The 21,169-nt window shown below is 40.0% G+C and overlaps 1 protein-coding gene across 5 annotated transcripts in view; it reads left to right on the forward strand.

Annotated features, from left to right (window-relative positions):
* WDPCP (WD repeat containing planar cell polarity effector) overlaps positions 1–21,169 on the forward strand; it is a 280,521-nt gene that overhangs the window by 141,820 nt on the left and 117,532 nt on the right. For all 5 annotated transcript variants that reach the window (XR_012088494.2, XM_073003877.2, XM_073003880.2 and 2 more), the window contains 3 exons: positions 2,589–2,780; positions 8,428–9,037; positions 14,099–14,287. Coding sequence is in view for 4 of the 5 variants with exons in the window: in XM_073003877.2 (XP_072859978.2) it covers positions 2,589–2,780; positions 8,428–9,037; positions 14,099–14,287 (991 nt within the window). In the remaining variant the exon portion in view is untranslated. The remainder of the gene's footprint in view (positions 1–2,588; positions 2,781–8,427; positions 9,038–14,098; positions 14,288–21,169) is intronic.

Consider the following 21,169-nt stretch of genomic DNA (forward strand, 5'->3'; position numbering starts at 1 on the left):
TTTTGGCCAGTATTGCAGAACTTAGTATATGAGGAGTCTTAAATCCTCACATGTAGGTCGATGCTGTCAAGCAACCATGACTATACATTTTTTTATTGATTGAAACTACAGTAGCAGATTCCTTCTTAGCCTGAATACTTCCCATAAAAATATATAGCTAGGAGCAGAAGTGCTTCCATGCATTAGTGCTAAGACTTTATTGCATTTTTATATATTTACATAGAGGGTGGAGTGAGAGTCATATATGGACTAAATATCATACTTGTACAGCTAATTCCAGATGCTTTCACAATTATGATTATATTTAAATATTGATTTGGGGATACAATCTAGGAGAAGACAAATGCTATGAATTGCTTTAATTTCAATGAAAAAAAATAGCATAGTCTTTTAAAATCTCACATTACAATTTTGACAACTCCATAATAAATTTGACAACTCCATAATAAATGCTCTTTGATGATTCATTGGAGGTGACAACTGCTACAGACAATTTTTATTTTGGTGTAATAAAATAAATCTGGTACAGAACATTGATCATTTAAATGGCTCACCCCACTCCGGTCTTGCAAGTTGATATGGACAAACTGTCAAGGAATACTTCATTACTTTGAACAAGTTCAAATCTCCAGGGCCCGATAGTTGCATTCAAAAGTGTTGAAGGAACTGGCTGAGGAACTCTCAGAACTACTATTATTTTCTTGAAATCATGGGAAACGGGTGAAGTGCCAGATGATTGGAAGACTGTAGTTTCTATTTTCAAAAACAGTGAAAAGGAGGAATCTAGGAACTATACACCAGTGAGCCTAAAATTACTCCCAGAGAGAATTATGGAACAGATTATAAAATGGTCAGTCTGTAAATGCCTTGAAAACAATGCAATGAAACCATCCTGGATTTGTCAAGATCAAATCCTGCCAGGATTTGTCCATGAAAGCTCACATTAAAATATAGCAGTTAGTCTTTAAGATGTCACAGCATTCTTTTCTTTATTTTTCTTCTGTTTTTTCCTGATATGTTAGCACAGAATAACATGGCTACTTCTTCTAAATCCTGCCAGCTTAATCCTACATCATTTTTAATTGGGAAATCTTGGCAGATTGTGAAAATGCTATGGACATAGTATATATTTTCAGCAAAGCTTTTGGCGAAATGCCCCATGATATTTTGATTGGCAAGCTAATTAAGTGTGAGCCCGGATAGAACAACTATCAAGTAGATCCACAATGGGTTACAAAATCATACATAGGGAATGTTTATCAATGGTTCCTTCTCAAAGGAAGTAACAAGTGGGGTACCACAGGGCTCAGTCCTGGGCCCAGTGCTCTTCAACATTTTTATTAATGGCTTAGATGAGCAGGTACAAAGAATGCTTATCAGATTTGCAGATAAAACAAAACTGGGTAGAATAACTAATACTCCAGAAAACAGAAACCTAATTTAAAGATATATGTAGGGTTGAGCCCTGGGCTGAAACCAACAGAATGGCATTTCACGGCGATAAGTGAAGAGTTCTGCATCTAGCAAGAAAAACCCAAATGTACAGTTATATGATGATGGGTACTTGGTTCAGCAATACTACATAAGAGAAAGATCTTGGAATTGCTATAGATCACAAGCTGAATATGGGCGAACAGAGTTGAACGATAAAGAAGGCTGACCGCCAAAGAATTGATGCTTTTGAATTGTGTTGCTGGAGGAGACTCTTGAGAGTCCCCTGGACTGCAAAGAGAACAAACCTATCCATTTTGAAGGAAATCAACCCCAAGTGCTCACTGGAAGGACAGATCCTGAAACTGAGGTTCCAATACTTTGGCCATCTCATGAGAAGACTCCCTGAAAAAGAGCCTGATGTTGGGAAAGTGTGAAGGCAAGACGAGAAGGGGATGACAGAGAACGAGAGGGTTGGACAGTGTCACCGAAGCTACCAACATGAATTTGACCAAACTCCAGGAGGCAGTGGAAGACAGGAGGGCCTGGCGTGCTCTGGTCCATGGGGTCACGAAGAGTTGGACAGGACTTAACAACTAAACAACAACAAATAAACTCAGAGTACACTGCATTACACTGGTGATGACTTTGTGGTATTAAATTCTGTTATGCTTGTTTCCATATTTGTCCCAGTTTTTCATAATCCTAATGACAGAATGTTCTTAAGCAATTGCAATTGCCAATTTATTGGTTTCACTATATCAAGCGTCCTTGCTTGATCTAGTTTTACAGCAGTATTGAGAAACCACTTGTTGCTCTTCTTGTTTCAGAGATGGGGACTAAGGCCAGGATGCAGTGATTGTCCAATTTTTATTTGACCTGTCTCAGATCCAAGCCCTCAGTAGACTGTACTGTTAGTTCTCTTAACTGAGTTACTGCTTCAGCTGAAACCAAGGAGATGGAATTCATCTTGGATATTTAGGCTCTTGCTGTTGAGCATGCCAGAATTACAGTATATTGCCAGCAAGTGTAAGATCCCGAGGCTATGGAGGATATGTGTTCATTCACTTCATAACCTCATCTTGCTGTACATAATAAAAATCTGAAAGCTTTGCTTTCCTACTTTCAAACATGACTTGTATTATTTTATCCCTCAGATATCCTACATTGACATGCCAGTACTTGGAAGTAGAAGACAGAAACAACATCTGGCAATAAACAGTGTAGAAGACAGGGTTATTTGCTGGTGGTCAGCAGTAAAAGATGAAGTGTGGCCTTGGGCTCCTATCTCCAGTGAAAGAGAGAGAGCAAATTTACTGTTCCTGAAACTTGAACATGGCAACTTGGAGGTAATATATTAAGCGGAATCCTCTTCAATCTCATATTTAAGGGTGGGGGTGCACTGTGGTGGCTTTGCTTTTTTTGTTATTTATTTCAAGTTCAAAATGTTTCTGGAGTGGCTTGGATAAATCCAATAAATAAGACAGTTTCTGCACATTGGCCTACATTCTGAAATACCAAACACAAAATAGCAGAGGGATGGGAAGGAGAGAAGAAAAGCAAACTCAAGCAAACTAGAGAGCCCGTTTTTTAAGATGCAGAGTTTTTATAATGACTAGTTTGAATTAATGGTGAGCAGAAGTACTCAGTTATATTTTAAGACTTTGGCAGAGGGTGACTTCTCTCTAAGTTCACCTGGTGCTGACATTTTTATCTTTTTGGCACCAAAAAGACTCTCTGTCAAGAGCGTGATAAATGATCTTAAATCGTCCCCACCCTGAATTTATAGCTTTTAGTTTATCGTGGTCTGCTGTTTTAATATTACTGTGTCCTATGCATGTACATTTCTAGGCTGTGCCAATGGTGTTGTGTGAGTCTCAAATCTGTTTTACAAGGATCTCTGAATGTCCATTGATTTTTCCCTCAAATTCATTCAGATGGCAATTTTCAAATGCATTACAGCTGGGGAGCCAGGAGGCTAAGGCTCCCTTCTACGTATTTTGTAATCCACCCACCCTCCATTTCTTCTCGCATGGCAGTTAAGCTTAGGCTAAAAACCTTCAATTGGTGCCAGTTGAAGGTTGTTTTAAGTGTATTGTCAAAAGAAGGGAGATTCTGGAGGAAGGATCATAGTGGGGAAGGGAACGGTTGAATTCTCTGTGCATGTTGTCTCCCTGCCCCCTCGCCCCCCATTTTCCCCAACAAAGTCAGGGTAAAGGGAAATCTTTTGTTGGCACAAATGGATTTTTCCCCCTAAGCTCACTTGCATAGTAATGGAAAATTTTCTCCAGGAGTAATGCAGTGAGAGAGAAAAGGCAGTGGAAAGGCACAGGGAGAGATGAGTGCTGAAGAAGAAGAGAGAAAATAGATCAGCTTTCTAGGGATCCTTTCTTGACTTGTCTTCAAACAGGAATCCAAGGAACTACAAAAGTACTTGCCTTGTCATTCAAGATAATTTATTGCACTCTTGACAGAGAAGGAAAATGAGAACTACACACACACACACACACACACACACACACACACACACACACACACACACACACCAAAATTGCAAGACAAAAACTTTTAACACAAATAATGTTTTAACACAAATAAAGCAAATTAGTGATGATGGCTGCTTTGGTGCACAGAGTGTTAAGAATTAGAGACATCAGAGGGGTCTTTGCATTACCCAAAATGATGCACTTGTTTTATGCTCTGTGTGTGTGTGTGTGTGTGTGTGTGTGTGTGCGCGCGCGCGCGCGGGGGGGTGTGTGTGTGGCACGTCCTTTCCTCTCCAAAGAAAAAGACACTATTTTTATTTTTGATAGTGCATGCAAATTATGGAGACCTTAATGAAAACAAAGCACTCATTGTCTAACTGTTGCCTCGAAGTAAAGAATCTCACATGGCTTGAAAATTCCTTGTTGAGATGTCTAATCAAATTGAGACAAACTAAATCAATGAGAATGAATAATCTAGCAATTATTTGTTGCTGCTATCCCTGCTATTGACCTTCTGAAATATGAAATAGTTTGGGCAAGAGGTACTTGAGATATTGCAAGTGAAATTCTGGTCACCTGTGTGTCTGAAGTGCCCTATCCTGGTGTCTGAAGAAGTAGATTGTATCCATAAAAGCTCACACTGAAATAAATCTATCAGACAAAGCAACTCCAATACTTTGGTTTCTGTTATTGCAGTAACAGACTTAGGGTGTGACTACATAGGGATTTATTCCACTGCTCTGGGCATCATCATTATCTTAGAACCGCAGAACTAAAAGGATCATCGGGTCCAGTCTCTTTTAAGGGGACACAGTGAGAAATCCAACTCCCAGCTTCTGGCTCTGTAGCCAGATATCTAAACCATTGAGTATCATAAACTGGTTCACCCCTTTTCCCAGTAACCACACAACATAAGCCCATATCCAGATCATTCCTACCCACCCTTTTTGGCTGTCTGTCAGGGTCTAATCTTTTTTAGGTGGGAGTAAGATTACTCTGTATTGGTTCAATTTCAATACGAATTAAAAATTCTCCATGGAGGAGAAGAGGGAGGAACTAAAGTTTATTTTAAAAAACAAAAACTTCATTAGTGCAATGCTGATGCACTGTATCTTTTAGAAAATAAAAATAAAAAAATCAAAGTTTCATTCCAGAAGGAGAATAAGACAGGAATGGGCAAAGAGACTATTTTTTCCTTTCTTATCATTTTTTCCCTTTAATGGGAGGTGGGCTAAATAGATGCATATGCCATGTGGATGCCATGGTTACTCCAAATAGCATATTGTGCCTCTATGTGACCTTAAATGACCCAGTTTAGCCATCTAGCCCAGTGGTTTTCAAACTGAGATCCCTAGATGTTCTTGGACTGCAATTCTCAGACGCCTTCACCACTTGCTGTGCTGGCCTCTTAAGATTTCTGGGAGTCGCAGTCCAAGAACATATGGGGACCCCAGTTTGAGAACCATTGATCTAGCCAAGCCCTAACATGACTGCCTCCCTTAAAAATGCCGTATCTTGTTGTTTATGGGGTGCAGCACACAATCTTTTTCATTGTATATCGAAGGGTCTATCTGGAGGTTGGAGACAACATGAAAACAAAGAAGAGAGCCATCTTTGGTCCTGTTTCTTTTTCCCTTCTTTTTTCCTGGCTCCCTCTGTTTCCTCCATGCTGCAATTTCTGCTTTAGTAACATCTCCAAAGCTACATACTACTATTTCCCTTCCTTCCAGCTTCTATCTCAGTTCTCTCTTTTTTTTGAAAATCTATTCTGATGCAAAAATTGCCAGTTCCAGGTAGGAGTATGTGTACATCTGTGTGACTCTAGCTTCTATGAAATATAAATATGTCCTAGTTTTTATTTCTGAATCTGTATACATAGATATAAATTAACATGTGTAAATTTTAGAGGCTGGACTGTTATTTTTCAGTGCTTGCACTGCCTATTGTTGTATGCATGTTTTCTGGTTTTGTGTGTAACTCTTTGGAGCTGAGGGTAAGATATGAAATATGTTTTATCATGACAATTTATGTGAAGTTTCATTCCTTTTCCCATAAAGACTAAGATAGCAAGACAAGGAGAGTGTTCTCTGATAACTTCTATTGTGTTCTTGAAAATAGAAAAGAATAATATAAGGCAATATCTTGCATCTGTAGATCAATTAAATCAAACAGAATACCCTTTAGCCAGAGTCCTGTTGGTGATTTAGACATGAGTGAGGAAAATTGTGTAACTCACTGTGGTAAATAGCTGCTAACTAATGAGGCACTGGGTCTATTACTTAAGTACCTGCCTCTTGGACAATCTGGTGCCTCATAAAATAACCACTGCCTCATTGCTTAGAGGCAATTTGCTGTGCTGAGTTATATACAGTATTTAACTTACTGAGTTATGTAACTTAACTTAATTGGTGTGTAAATCAACAGTAGGATTCTGGCCACCATGTACCATTTTCTAGAAGAAGCATATTTATATTTTAAAGAGATCGTAATGATATGTCAGTATATTACCATAGTTCATTTTTGTATAATATCTGAAATTTATTCTCCTAAATCAAAAGATTTCCACAGAAATATATATGACTTATTTTTCATCTAAGATAGTACTCTTGATCTGGTGGTAGTGAAGAATACTCTTTCTATCATAACTGATAGAGCAATATGGGTCCTATAAATGAGCAGATGGAATATCTTAATGGAGCTTTAAAACAAGACATGCTTGAGGCTACAAATAAATAAACAACAGCATGGATAAATTTCAAGGAGGTGAGAATAACAACAAATAAGATTGTTCATAAATAAGCAGAAAACAAAAAATGTCTAGGTTAAATGTCTGAATGTTCAAACCATGTTGAGAAAAACACACATTTTTTTCAAAAATTGATATATCAGCTCTCTTGTATTGAATTTGCCACTTATCATTTCTAATTGTGTGTGTGTTTGCAGTTTCATGGTGTGAAATTAAACTAGCCATTTTCTAACATCTATAAAGTAAATCAAACAGTTTTTGCATCTTAAAGACAGACAATTCAGTCACAGACAGCTTACTTTGTGTTCTCTTTAATTTCTGTTTTATCTTCCTGGTAAGCCAATTTTCTGCTTAAAATCTACTGTTTAAAACTCTTACTTCTTTCATTATGTGGGCTTTATCCTTTCCTCTGTACTTTTATGCAAAATGATGCAATTATTTATGTTCTTTAAAGTGTGCAGAGAAGTGTCCATTGAAATAAGAGTCAGGCTTATTATTTTGCATTCCACACATAAGGATACAAAGAGAGCACATGAGGCAGCAAATTCTCTAATTGCAAAGATTAGTTAAGCTTCTAATGTCGTATTTTTTTGTTTTCTTTTTGTCTAGACTAAGGTTATATAGACAATGCCTTTTCTTGATTAGCTAGATCAAGCTACTGAAGTTGAAACGCACAATAGCTTTAATAACTATCATCATTTAATTCGAACAATACTCCAATTAGAGAACAAGATATTTTATTATTATAAAGCACTACCACCATTTTTAATACCGCTGCTTTTCTTGTATCATGTAGATTTAGCTACAGCTTTATGCTTACTTCATGGTAGAATCAGGTGACTCAGAACATAGCTTTCTAAGCCATGCATTTTCTATTGGGTGTCACTTGAACAAGGCTATAGATTGTTTGAGAAGCATGTATGCAGACAGTGTTACAGTGCCCACTTAGCCCATCAACTGGTTTAGATTCTAAGCTTTTGGGGAGAGAATCTCTATCCCTTACAGAGTCAAGATGTAAGGCAAAACCTGCAGATACTGTTTTGGCTAATTGTTCTGCTAGAAACAAGCCTTTCTATGACATTAGCCAATTTGACTGGATCTAATACGATTGCATAAAAGAAAGACTCTCAATAAATGTTGTAATTTTGGAAATACTTGGTATCCAAATAGTTTGCAAACAGCTGAAATCTGTTTGCATATCTGCCTCTAAGCAGCTCATAGAAAGTAATGAAGTCATAGTAACAAATGCTGCCTGGGAAATTGTAGATGCTATAATAAAAAAAAGGGAACTTTTCTAAGCTCGATACTATGCATCTTACTGCATGTTCTGCTTGGCTGGGAATTGCCCCAGTAACACAGGTTCCCTTCCAGCTCTACAGTTCTATGTGTTTATGGCTGAAATTCTGTTTCACAGTGGGAATGACATCAGCAGCAGTTACAAGTCACCTCTGCATAAAGGCATCCTTTGGCAGTTGCTGGGTAAGCATGCCTTTGGCAATCTGCGTAACAGGAATTCAGCTATGATTCCCTGGCCTTCCAGATGCATCAGGTTCTATTTTATTTTTCATAGGCTTTTGAGAGTTTAGCCCCGAGGAAAGAAAGAATTTGGCATGAACAAGAGAAGTGATGTTCCTGTTTTCTTTTACATTGTTATTATCTTATGAATATTAGGTGGATTATAAAGCAAATAGAATTTGTTTAGCAGGATTTGTAGGCAGTATATTGTTTTATGCTGGCCTTTAAAAGTTTGGGATTGTTTTTCAGGTTCTGAGTTACATACGTACCACTGGGGACCCACTTGATGTCACCTTCAGTGTGTCTCAGCCTTATCAGATACACAGTGTAGAACAATATTTCACTGAAGATCAAGAGCCCATAGCTGACAGCTGTATCTACGAGTGTGTGGGAAATAAAGTTCAGTGTGTGGCAGTCACCAAAATACCACTAATATCAAAAGCCATCAGCTGCTGCAGAAACAGTACTGAAGACAAACTTGTTGTGGGATGTGATGATTCTTCAATTGTTTTATATGAAGCTTACCGCCAAGTTACTCTGTCAGCACAAACAGAACTAGTGCCGGAATTATTGTGTTGCCACCCCAGAGGAGCCATCATAGTGGTTGGCCATTCACAAGGGGAGATACAAGTGTTTGACATGGCCCTGTCTCCAATTAAAATGCAGCTCTTAGCTGAAGACCTCTCACCAAAATCAACACTGCCATTTAGTAAGCATTTCAACGTCTCAAGCAGTCTCTCCCAGATCCAGTGGGCTGCCCCTCGAACGTCATATCAAAGTATGGCTGATACCGATATCCATGACCTTCTGTTGCTGAGATTTGACCAAGGACCTGTTGGTGTACTTCATTTTAAAACTGGTAAGTTAATAACTGTGACGGACAGGCCAGAAACCACACCTATCCATCACAATGCAATTCTCTCTCTACTCTTGCTACTGTCCCCTAGGACTTAGAGCACTCTCTCTATGGTTTACAAGTTCATGATGCAGTCTACACATTGCCCTGTCCTGAGCAAGCTGGGTACAGGGTACTCATTTTACCAACCTTGGAAGGACAGAAGGCTAAAAGTTAACTTCAAGCCAGCTACCTGAGTCCAAGACTGAACTGAGCCGAGTCTTAACAGCATTGCTGCAGTATAAGCACTGCACCATGAGGCTGATGGCAGAAGATGGTCTTTTCTGTAATTAAGAAGTGCAGCTTTGAACTGACAGGAAAAAAAAGATGTTTTTTTAAAAAAACAACAACTCTAAATTAACAAGGAAAAGAAAGAAGGTTTTTAAAAAGTGGAATCTAGAATATTGAGCATTATGCTGCTTTAAGTATTTACTGGGTTAAATCTGACTCTTGTACACTACAATTCATGGTGGGCAACTGTGGCTCTCCTGTTTACTGTATTTATTTACCCTACACCTTCCTTTGTAGCAAATGATGAGGGCTTACTGGACTCCAAAAACAATGTGGATCCACAGTTGTCCACCCCTTCTGTTGGAATGGACAGCTGAAATGTTACTAGAAAGTCATATTAGCAGAGACAAGTATTTGTTAAATACTGATGTTTCTGTTGCAAAATTACTCTGTACTGCAACTGCAATTAGACACATTCCCGCTTCGGATTAACAATATGGTTTACAAGGAAACATGGCTGCAGGTTTATTCACAGTTATGTTGTTTAGAAATTGTCCTTTACCCAGGAAATTGCTCAAAAAAGAAAGATGCTTGTAGGTAATCATTATAATAAGACAAATTAATTTCATCTTGTCCAGTGGTGTGTTTTAACAGCTGTAGACATCTGCATGGAATGCTGATTAAAACAGTTCTTTGATGTATTCTCACATGTCTATTTTTAAATGCCTCTAAATTACCCGGTTACCTGTCAAACAGAAGGCACTCTGCCTACATCTAGCTTGCTTTTCTTCAGGTCTCCCTTGTGGCTTCTACTCACAGTAGCTTTCCAGAAAGCACAGCTTTCCTTCCCTATCTCTAGCACATTTATGTTCTTACTGAGACAAACAGGCTCTCAGTACAGGGATTTAGAGGCCTTTCTGCTAATTGCCAGCTTGTAAACTTAATTGGACTGTCTCCCTGGGCACTGTTCCTAAATCAATTAGGCAATGAGTTGGCTGTCACCTCTCTTACCAAAGTAGGTCACTTGGAAACGCACCACCCAAGAGAAGTCAAGAACCTGAATGAGACGTTGCTGACCTCTGTAGTTGAAAGTTATCATATTTTAAGAATTTTGTCGTGTGTATTTCCGTCATATTGGTTGTGTGCTCATTAGGTAAATCTGAGTTTAAGTATAAAAATCTATTGAAGGGAGTCGTTGTTTCTCTTTGTTTCTTTCTCTCAACCTTTTCCACAGGGTTAAATACAGAGGCCAGAATCCTATTGCCATTTTATGCATGCTCAAGGGAAATTGCAAAAGGCTTGGCAGCAAATTGCCACTCATTAGTAAGGTGCTAGTTGTGTTTCTGGGCATGTGCCCTGCTCAGGCCTTGCAAACACAACTCTGGCTTCCTTCAGGGAGTCAATCCATTTTGTATTTGGTCTTCCTCTTTTCCTGAAGCCTTCCACTTTTCCCAGCATTTCTCTTTACCTGGGTAAATTAGCAGTAGGATTCAGGTTGCTGTCTGTTGCTCCCTGAGGCTGCTGATACCAAGGGCAAGGTCACTATAGGGAGAGACAGCTAAACTTAGTGTTCTCCCTACTTCCTTGCAAAGATTCAAAGTCTAGTGAAACAATGCATTTTAATGAACTAAGCTCAAGAACAGTATTTGTTTTGGATTTAAAAAAAAGCTTAGGTGGTGTCACATTTCTTCTGCTAAAGACAAAGTCTTATGTGTTCCACCATTGCTGATAGCAACACCAGTATCCAGCCCACTCATTGAACAACAAATTTGGCCTCAAGAAAACCCAGCCATGAAGAAGTTGTTTTGAGCAATAAAACTGGAGCGTGGAGTCTGGAGCACTGTATTCATTCTGCACTGGCAGATAAGACGTGTAGCCTCCTTCACTTCTTATCCACTACATGTATCTTTAAACAAGTAATTTGGTCCCAGAACTTTCATTTCTGGAAAAAGGAAATGGAAGGGAAAAGCATTTACTTACACTAAAATGTATTTCACTGTAAAAGTGGGAGGAGCACATGAAACCAGCAAGCGATACATGACTATTTGAGTGGAAGAATAGTTTCCATGCCCTCTCTGAACACCTCTAAGAAAGGGCATCTTGTCTGTTGCTTACCATGAAGCTAAAATGGCGTGTCAGACTGATAAACCAGCACATCGTTCCAAATAAAGTGCTACTTTATATTTTGTCTGGTTTGAAAAACTCCAGTCTGGAAATACACTCAAATAGTATATTTAAGTAGAACCCTACAGGCCTTTATTTCAGTAAGACCCTACTGTGTAATAATATCAACCTAATAGGTAATCTAGCCTTGCTGCAAAATATGGGTCCTGAAGAATTGTAAAGTAATCTGGTGTTAACTTGGCTTCTGGTGTGATATGAAAAGCACACTTGGTTACTCTCAACTATCAGGTCAGGTTTCATTTAATTTAGCAGAAAAATAAGTACAGTAATGATTTGGTACGTAGCCTTTGGGTTACTCTAACATTTATCCATGATTTTCTGTCTTTAAAAATGTAATATACTGTATTAATGTTATGAAGATAAATTCGTAAGTGTTCAATAAATGTTTTAATTTATTTTCAGACACGTGTTTCTACAAAATTCATCTCAGATAGCAAAGACACAGTACGTTCTTGAGGGTCACTACATTGTGGTTAAGCCAGTCTGGTTGGTTAATGGTTAATACCATTAAAACATTTCCTCTAGACTTTTCACTCATAAAAAATCGCCACAGATCTGCATTGATCTGCATGGTCCAGTAAGCCCCGAAGGATTTAGAATATAGGGATTGTCCTCAGAATGTCTTTGAATGGTTGGATTGGATTGGATCGGAGGCAGGAAGCATCCACCAGCACAGGTGCAACAAGAACTATTGCAGAACTCATTGTGTTGGAGACCAAGCAATGCGAAGGTGCACCTCCAGTTTCTGTGGCATAATATCAGCACAGAGTGACATGCATGAGTGCAGGGGCAGTAATTAACCAAATCATATTAAAAGCATCATTTGGGAGCAGATGCTTCACATTTGAGTTTTCTGCATCTGCAGAATAAAGCCAACAATTGTAGATTTCGTTAAGATAAAAAGATATACTTACATGTTATCTAATGTAACTACAGTGGTGCCTCACTTAATGACGCTAATCCGTTCCAGGAAAATCGCTGTTAGCGAAAACATCGTAAAATGAAATTAAAAACCCCATTGAAATGCATTGAAACCCGTTCAATACATTCCAATGGGGTAAAAACTCACCGTCCAGCGAAGATCCTCCATACGGCAGCCATTTTCGCTGCCTGTATAGCGAGGAATCCGTCTTTAAACACAGAGTGGAGCCATTTTAAGCATCCGGTGGTCATTTTGAAAACCCAACTATCAGCTGTTTTGATCGTCGTAATGTGAAGAATCGGTTCTCGAAGCAGTTTAATGCGTTCCAATAGGCTTTGCTTACCCGCACAGCAATGTTTTCGTATAGCGAAGGTTAATCCGGAACGGATTAACCTCGCTATACGGGGCACCACTGTATATATATATACAGTATATATATGTATATATATGTATATATATGTATGTATATAGATATATATAGATATATATAGATATGTATATATGTGTATATATGTATATATGTGTATATATTGCTATCGGACCATATATATATATCGGACCATATATATATCGGACCATATATATGGACCATATCGGACCATATATATATCGGACCATATATATTGCTATCGGACCCACAGTAATGCGGGGCAAACGTTAAGCAAGGCACCACTGTATTGAAGAGCCTACTACCACCTGGTTTTCCTGAAAATAAGACAGGGTCTTATATTAATTTTTGCTTAAATTAGATGTTTAATTTTTTTCATGTACAACAATCTACATTTATTCAAATATAGTATGTCATATTCTTCTGGTTGCTGCACAATGGTGGAGGGTGGGGTTTCACTTAACTGAGGCTTATTTTGGGGGTAGGGCTTATATTATGAGCATTGTGAAAAATCAAACTAGGGGTTATTTTCAGATTAGGTTTTATTTTGGGGAAAACAAGGTAGCTTGTGTTTTAAACATTGAGGGTGTCTCTCGCTACTCCCAGATTCTGAAACTCCCTCCTATGGGGGCCAAGCTGTCTTTCTGCAAGCAGGTGAGAACCTTTCTCAAGCCAGCTTTCCTTTAAGGATTGGCTAAGAGGGTTTTTTTTTTCCTTTGAGAATTGGCTAAGAGGATTTTAGGGATGTGGTGGCGCTGGGGGTTAAACCGCAGAAGCCTCTGTGCTGCAAGGTTAGAAGACAAGCAGTCGTAAGATCGAACCCACATGACGAAGTGAGCTCCCGTCGCTTGTCCCAGCTCTTGCCAACCCAGCAGTTCGAAAGCATGTAAAAATGCGAGTAGATAAATAGGTACCACCTCGGTGGGAAAGTAATGGCGTTCCATGTCTAGTCGCGCTGGCCACGTGACCACGGAGACTGTCTTTGGACAAACCCTGGCTCTATGGCTTGGAGACAGAGATGAGCACCCGCCCTAGAGTTGGACACAACTGGACTAAATGTCAAGGGGAACCATGTCAGTGGTTCCTAACCTTGGGTCCCCAAATGTTCTTGGACTACAACTCCCAGAAATCCTGGCCAGCACAGGTAGTAATGAAGGCTTCTAGGAGTTTTAAACCAAGAACATCTGGGGACCCATGGTTGGGAACCACTTCTTTAGGTAATATACCTAGAAATGTAACATGTGATTCTTTGAAGAATTGTGCATGTACTTATAATTTTATGTGTTGTTTCCTATAATAGGTGTCATCTCAAGAGGCCAGCTCGGCCTTGTAGAAATAATCCAGGAATACATTCATCAGGATGAGATCTATGACGCAATTAATATTTTGAGTGGCATGAACTGGAACACAATGGGTCATCAGTGCTATGTAAGCCTAAGTGCTATAGTAAACTACCTGCTCAGACAGAAGCTGACACCTACAACCGAAGGTTTGTTAGGTTCTTTTTTATTTATCTAGTTTTATATTAGAAAAGGGTGCAGAATTATTTGGGTCTTCAGATCCAAATATCTCTGCACTACAGGACAGCTGCCGCGCGTCCACTCAGCACTCCCCTGGACTGGCTGGTCCAGTGACCTGTTGCCGCGCAGCGTCTGCTCCGGCAGGGCACCCATCCAGGCCGGAACAGAGCTGGCCTGGCCGCCAGAGCAGGTGGGCAGCTGTGCAGCCACGCAGAGATGTTCGGATCTAGCTATCCAAATACTTCAGCACCCTTCTCTATTTTAAACTGATAATGGAATCATGAAGCACACACTTCACATAAATAGTTTATACTTGAAAGGTTTTGTAGCTGGGATTGTGTTTGTTTTTATGCTGCCTTCAACTGGGGGTATATAAACAGAGATTGCGATTGTCCATAAAGCTACATGTTCTTATGGTACCTTTGTTCAATAAAGATGGGCACTAAACTAAACTGAAATTATAATAATAGTGTTTTTTTTCTTTTTGATTGTGTTATTATATGAATATGGATGTAAAAGAGAAGCAGCAAAGAGGGAAAAATATTTTCAAGTTAGTGAATTAAGAAACCAAACAGGGATGACCTTTTTTGTTAAGAAAACTGTCTAATTTTTGCTGGATTTCTCCCCCAACTGTCATCAGCTTCACATGTTTCCTGTTGAATGCCCTGAAACTCTTTCCACATCTTACTGTATCTCTGTCCCCTGTTGCCTTCATTGACGTCTGAAACCTCCTTACATTAACAGATCAATTCAAGGCTGAGGCTCATCTCTGCTGGATGCTGGTGGGATGACTCTCCAATGAAAAGCTGTGTGTGTTGGAACTGAGCTATTCCCAGGATTTAGATTAAGCAGGAAAGCTTCATGCCATGTCTCAGCATGTAGGTGCAGCTGGGCATCAAGCTCTTCATTTTCTGGGAAGAAGGTAGTGTGGTAGAGGATACGGTGAACAGCAGATCTTAGAAAAATTGCTTGCTGCCCAAACATGCCCCCAGGCCATCAAGCTAGGCAGACAATCCCTACAATAGAGTCTGAGAAGCAAACTTGGTTATCATAACCTCTACAATACTAATAGACAAGGTCAAAATGTTCTCTCAGAAATCTTCTGAAAATACACAGTGGAAAAGTGGAAGAGAGAAGGAAGGCTTTTCATAAAACTTTGTTTTAAATATATGTGTGTTATAAATAGCCTTCTGTATTTCTCCCCACATGGAACCAGGCTAATGCTGCTTTACAATAGACAAGGTCTTATGCCATCTGGGATTTATTCTATACAAGTCGAACAAATCTGTCATGGTAATTTGTTTTCTTTTTATTAGAGCAACCCAGAGAGTCTTTTCATTTGGAATGATGTACTGGTTTATCTGTGAGATCTTCATTTCTGCCGTCAACATCAAGCTGGGCTATCTAATGAATCTGTAACTGTGCTGGTATTCCATGTAGGCTGGAGCATTTTAGAACCCTGAAATGCGCTGTAAGAAAAACTGCAACAGCAAGAGAGTGCAGCTTATTTTTTTTCCTGTAACCCTGCTGCATTAAATTTTGATCGAAATAGATTTATGCTTTTGAAAGAAAACACCTTGAAATTTCAGCTTATATCACCAACTAGATTTAAGATACTGGAAAACTTAATTTACTGAAAGTGCTCATAGCACTGGACTCTTAGAACTTTAAGATCTTATAAAATGAAATGCTATCAAGTCTTATAAAATAGAATGTAGCTTTGTTTAATGCTAAGTGATAATTATCACTACAGAAATAGCTAGTTCAAACAGACATTAATAGGTGCACGTGAAAGAGATTTTTGTCTACAGGTCAAACATGTCCCTTCTTTTGAAACACTTTCAAAACTTTGATTAACAAAAATTCTATTTGCCCTTCTGCCATGAAAGAAGCATCTGTATCTCACATCAGATTGTATCTGCACTTTAAAGGAAGATAGAGGGAATTCTACTAGTTAGACATTGCTCACATGCAAAATGTCATTTGCATGGCCTCAACTTCAGATGTTGTAAACCAGTTCACCTGGAGGTACACTTATGCAGTTTTACATCTGGTAATAACATGGGGAACACGTTATGCGCTCATATAGTTTTATGTATGTTGTGCACTACAAAGCCCTCTTCAATTATTTTTTATTTTGTTTGCTTGTTTGCTGTTCTCTGACAAAAATAGCCCTGGAATAGCTACTTTGCTTGTTCTTCCTTCTTGTTCCCTTGCCTAGAATGGGCCAAATCTTGCACAGGTGTCAAGACCACCTCTACCAAGATCTGATCCTATTTACAATCAGAGAAATAATGATGTGGTAACTCTGTCAATATTGACATATTAACATTATTGTTAGACTTGGCTAAAAATTGTTAGTTAAACCATGAGCTTCACAATCTGCCTCTAGGTAAGCTAAGAACCTATATAAGATTCAAGATAAAGAAGCAATCTGACATTTAAAACACCCACAACTGAACTCTATTATCATGGAAGGCTCTCATGCCATTTGCCATTTTACCAAGCAGCATCATAACACTACTCCAAACAACAGAGATGGCCTTAAAATTGACATACTAGGAGAATGTACTCCACTTGCATCCTTGGGGATAAGAATAGTCAACTACCAAGGCACAATGGGGGCATACCAAAGGTTTTTGTGGGGGAAAACCCAACCATTGTTCTCAACAGCCTATTGGAGGATAAGAGAGTCTCAACCCTAATGTTTCAGCAAGAAGTTATGCCTCTTGCTACACAGCAGATACATTCTATGAGGCATGAAGTTGACTATGCTGCCACACATGAATTTTTGAGCCATTATGTATGGCTTCACTCATAAGAACATAAGAAAAGCCCTGCTGGATCAGGCCAAGGGCCCATCTAGTCCAGCTTCCTGTATCTATCTTACAGCGGCCCCACCAGATGCTCCTGGGAGCACACAAGACAACTAATAAATAAAGTTTATTATTTAATCTGCAAGACAGAAGCTCTCCCACCAAGACTATACGGACTCCCCAAAATCCACAAGGACTCAATCCCACTCAGGCCCATTGTGTCATAAGCTCCCCAACATATGAATTAGCCAAACACCTAGTGACCCTCCTACAGATCCACATTGGACAAACCTCATTCTACATCAGAGACTCAGGACATTTCATAAGCAAGATCAGCACCCTAAAACTCAACCATGGGGACAGACCGATCAACTTTGACGTAGTATCCCTGTTCACTAAGGTACCAATAAAGGACATCCTGACACTCATCCAGCAGATCTTTCCAGAAGACATCAAGGCCCTTTTCCAACACTGCCTGACAACCAGCTATTTTCGGTGGGATAATGAATTCTATGAACAGATAGATGGAGAGGCCATGGGGAGCTCCCTCAGCACGGTTATAGCAAACTTCTACATGGAGCATTTAGAAAAACTGGCCCTGGCTTTGGCACCCTTTCACCCACAGTCTGGTATCGATATGTAGATGACACGTTTGCAATTTGGAGCCATGGTGAAGAAAAATTGGAAGAATTTCTAAACCATCTCAGCAGCATCCACCCAAATATACAATTCACCATGGAAAAAGAAATAGAGGGCCAACTCCAGTTCTTAGATGTCATGGTCGTATGCAAAACTGACGTCCAACTGGGACACAAGGTCTACAGAAAACCCACCCACACAGACTGGTACCTACACAAAAACTCCAACCACCACCCACAGCAAAAAAGAGGCATAATCAAAACACTGGCAGACCGTGCAGCTCAGTTTCTCAGCACTGAACTCAACCATCTGAATTGGGCCCTACAGGTAAAAATGAAATCACAAGAGCCATCAAACCAAGAAAACACCACCAAACTGAAGAAGAAAAACAGCCACCCACAAATAAAGTATTTCTGCCATACATCAAAGGGGTCACGGACCATGTTAACGCAAAAACGCAGGAAAACAGCAGGTTTAGCAGAGTATTGAATAGTCCAGGTAGTCCAAAATAACTCACTCACACACTAGCAGCTTCTCCACCACCAACGTGTATTTAGAACATATTTACAGCAGTTCAGTCTGGCACCATAACAGGTAGCATTAATCACAAAGCAGGAAGATACATCAACTGTTCAGTTTCACATATATACATATACAGACCTGCTTGTGTCCAATCACATTATGTGTTGCATCATGCATGAGTCAGCACTGCTGAGTCATCATGACTCAGTTTCTACACATCTGTTCATTATGGCTGCTCATTAATATACTTTATTTTGCTCAGGCCTGTAAATTCGTATTGACAGACTTTTGGAAAAAACACAACCTACAAACAGTATTCAAGCCCACCATAAAAATGCAACAAATGTTATGGTCAGCAAATGACAGAAGGAACCCCCTCACCACTGCAGGAGTATATCGGATACCTTGCAGTTGTGGCCAGGTATACATTGGAACCAAAAAATGAAGCATCCACACCAGAATCAAAGAACATGAGAGACACTGCAGACTAAAATAACCAGAAAAATCTTCAGTAGCTGAACATGCCCCAAAACAAGCTGGACATGAAATTATATTTCAAAATACTGAAATAGTGGACAACATCAGCAATCATTACGTCAGACTGCACAGGGAAGCCATTGAAATCCACAAGCACCAGCAGAACTTCAACAGAAAAGGGGAAAGTTTGAAACTCAACAAAACTTGGCTTCCATCTCTCAAAAATACAGCATGCAAAAGGCCAATGACCTCTACGCAGCCACAAGGACCAGGGATCACTACACACAAAAGAAGAACTAATGACACCCATCAATCACAGTGACAGATAATAGTGTCTCAAATGCCACATCTTTCCCATGGCAGTACACATTGCCACACAGGACAATCTAGTGGTGGACAAGTTGAGTCGGCTACATACCCAGACCAATCAGTGTTTTTCACCTTTGCAAATTCTGGGGTCAGCCACGAGTTGACATGTTTGCTACACCTCAAAACACCAAATGCAACCTCTTCTTTTCAAGAGCAGGCACTAGGAGACGCACTTGTGGCAGATTGGACTACACATCTCATATACTTCTTCCCTCCCATTCCTCTGCTCCTCAGGACAATAGCAAAAATCAAATACGATCATACCAATGTGATCCTCACTGCTCCATGGTGGCCAAGACAGCCATGGTTCACCATGCTCCGCTCCATTACCAGTGACTACATCCGCCTACCCCTTATCCCACACCTTCTCTCACAACATCAGAGCAGGACCCACCACCCAGATCTCTACACTCTCCATCTCATGGCTTGGAGAGTCCTCCCTCAGTGAAGGTGATCCTTGTTCATGCCTGTAAACCTTCCACAATCAAACTCTATTCCTACAAATGGTCCTTCACCAAATTTGCTCTCCAACCTGATCTCCCTACTAATCCAATGAATTTACAAGCTGTCCAACAGTTTCTCTCTTATCTATTTGATAAACAATTATCCATTTCAACTCTCAAGGTCTATTTATCAGCCATTATAGCATATGCACCTCAGGATTCGGAAGCTGCCATGAGTTTTCGACATCCTATACTAAAACGCTTCTTGCGGGGTGTTTCCAATATGTGCCTCTTGGTGCCTCCACCTTCTCCACAATTGTCTCTATCCCTTGTTCTCCATTGGCTTTCTCATCCTCCATTTGAACCACTTGCCACCACTTCAGAGTACCCCCCCCTCAAGACGCTCTTCCTCATCGCCATTACCTCTGCCCGCAGGGCCTCTGAGCTCACAGCACTGAGAATTGACCCTCCATTTCTCCAATTTCATCCCGACAAAGTCACCCTTTTTCCGGATATTTCCTTCTTACCAAAGGTTGTGTTCCATTTCCACCTGTCCCAACCTATAAATCTACCTACCCTTTTCCCATCACTTACAACTGATTTGGAAAGATCACTACACACATTGGACACCAGAAGGGCTCTTGCCTTTTATACCTCAAGGACTTCTTTCCGCAAATGAAAGAGACTGTTTATTTCACCACATTTCCCTCATAGGGGCTCTCATGTTCCTTCCCAAACGATTTCCCGCTGGATCGTTTTGACTATAAAATTGGCATATCAATTTACTAAACAGCCCCTACCTGTTGGTATTTAGGCTCATTCCTTAATACCAGCAGGTACTGCAACAACTACTTCGGCAGCATTCCTTCGTGGAGTTCCACTCCCGGACATTTGCAAAGCTGCCACATGGGCAACACCATCCACATTTGCCACCCATTACAGACTGGACTTAAGAGCCAAAAGGGATGCATGGTTCGGGGGAGCTGTGCTTTCTTCAATCCTTCCGTGATGTCCCTCCACCTATAAGGTAAGCTTATTAGTCACCCATTAGTGTGCATTCACAGAGAACACAAAGAAGAAAGAGAGGTTACTTACCTGTAACTCTGGTTCTTCAAGTGGTCATCTGTAAATCCACACTTCCCGCCCGTCTCCCCCTCTGTCCATCACTCCTGTATCATTTGATGCAATGGCAGGCTGTTCTTAGGGACCGAAGTGATTGCTAGGCCGGGTGGACGTTGTGGGCTAAGGCGGTGGCGGTGGTCCCTGACGAATGTAGCATAAAGCTCTAGAATATTCTGGAGATCTCTGCGCAGGCACAGATTAAACCCATTAGTGTAAATTCACAGATGACCACTCGAAGAATCGGAGTTACAGGTAAGTAACCCCTCTTTTCCATGCATAAACAACTGGTTGACTCTCACCAGTTCCAGGGTTAGAGCACAAAAAAAGTCTGCTTCTCGTTATGTCTGCTGATGGATCCCATTCTTTGTGTAAATCTAGAAAAGTCAAATTTGAAACCACATTAGAGGGATCATTACCTCAGAGCAGTGCTAGACTCCAGAACTGCAAGGGCCTATCTATCTAT

This window comes from Pogona vitticeps, chromosome 1 (genome assembly GCF_051106095.1).
Source record: "Pogona vitticeps strain Pit_001003342236 chromosome 1, PviZW2.1, whole genome shotgun sequence".
In the NCBI taxonomy this organism is placed as follows: domain Eukaryota; kingdom Metazoa; phylum Chordata; class Lepidosauria; order Squamata; family Agamidae; genus Pogona; species Pogona vitticeps.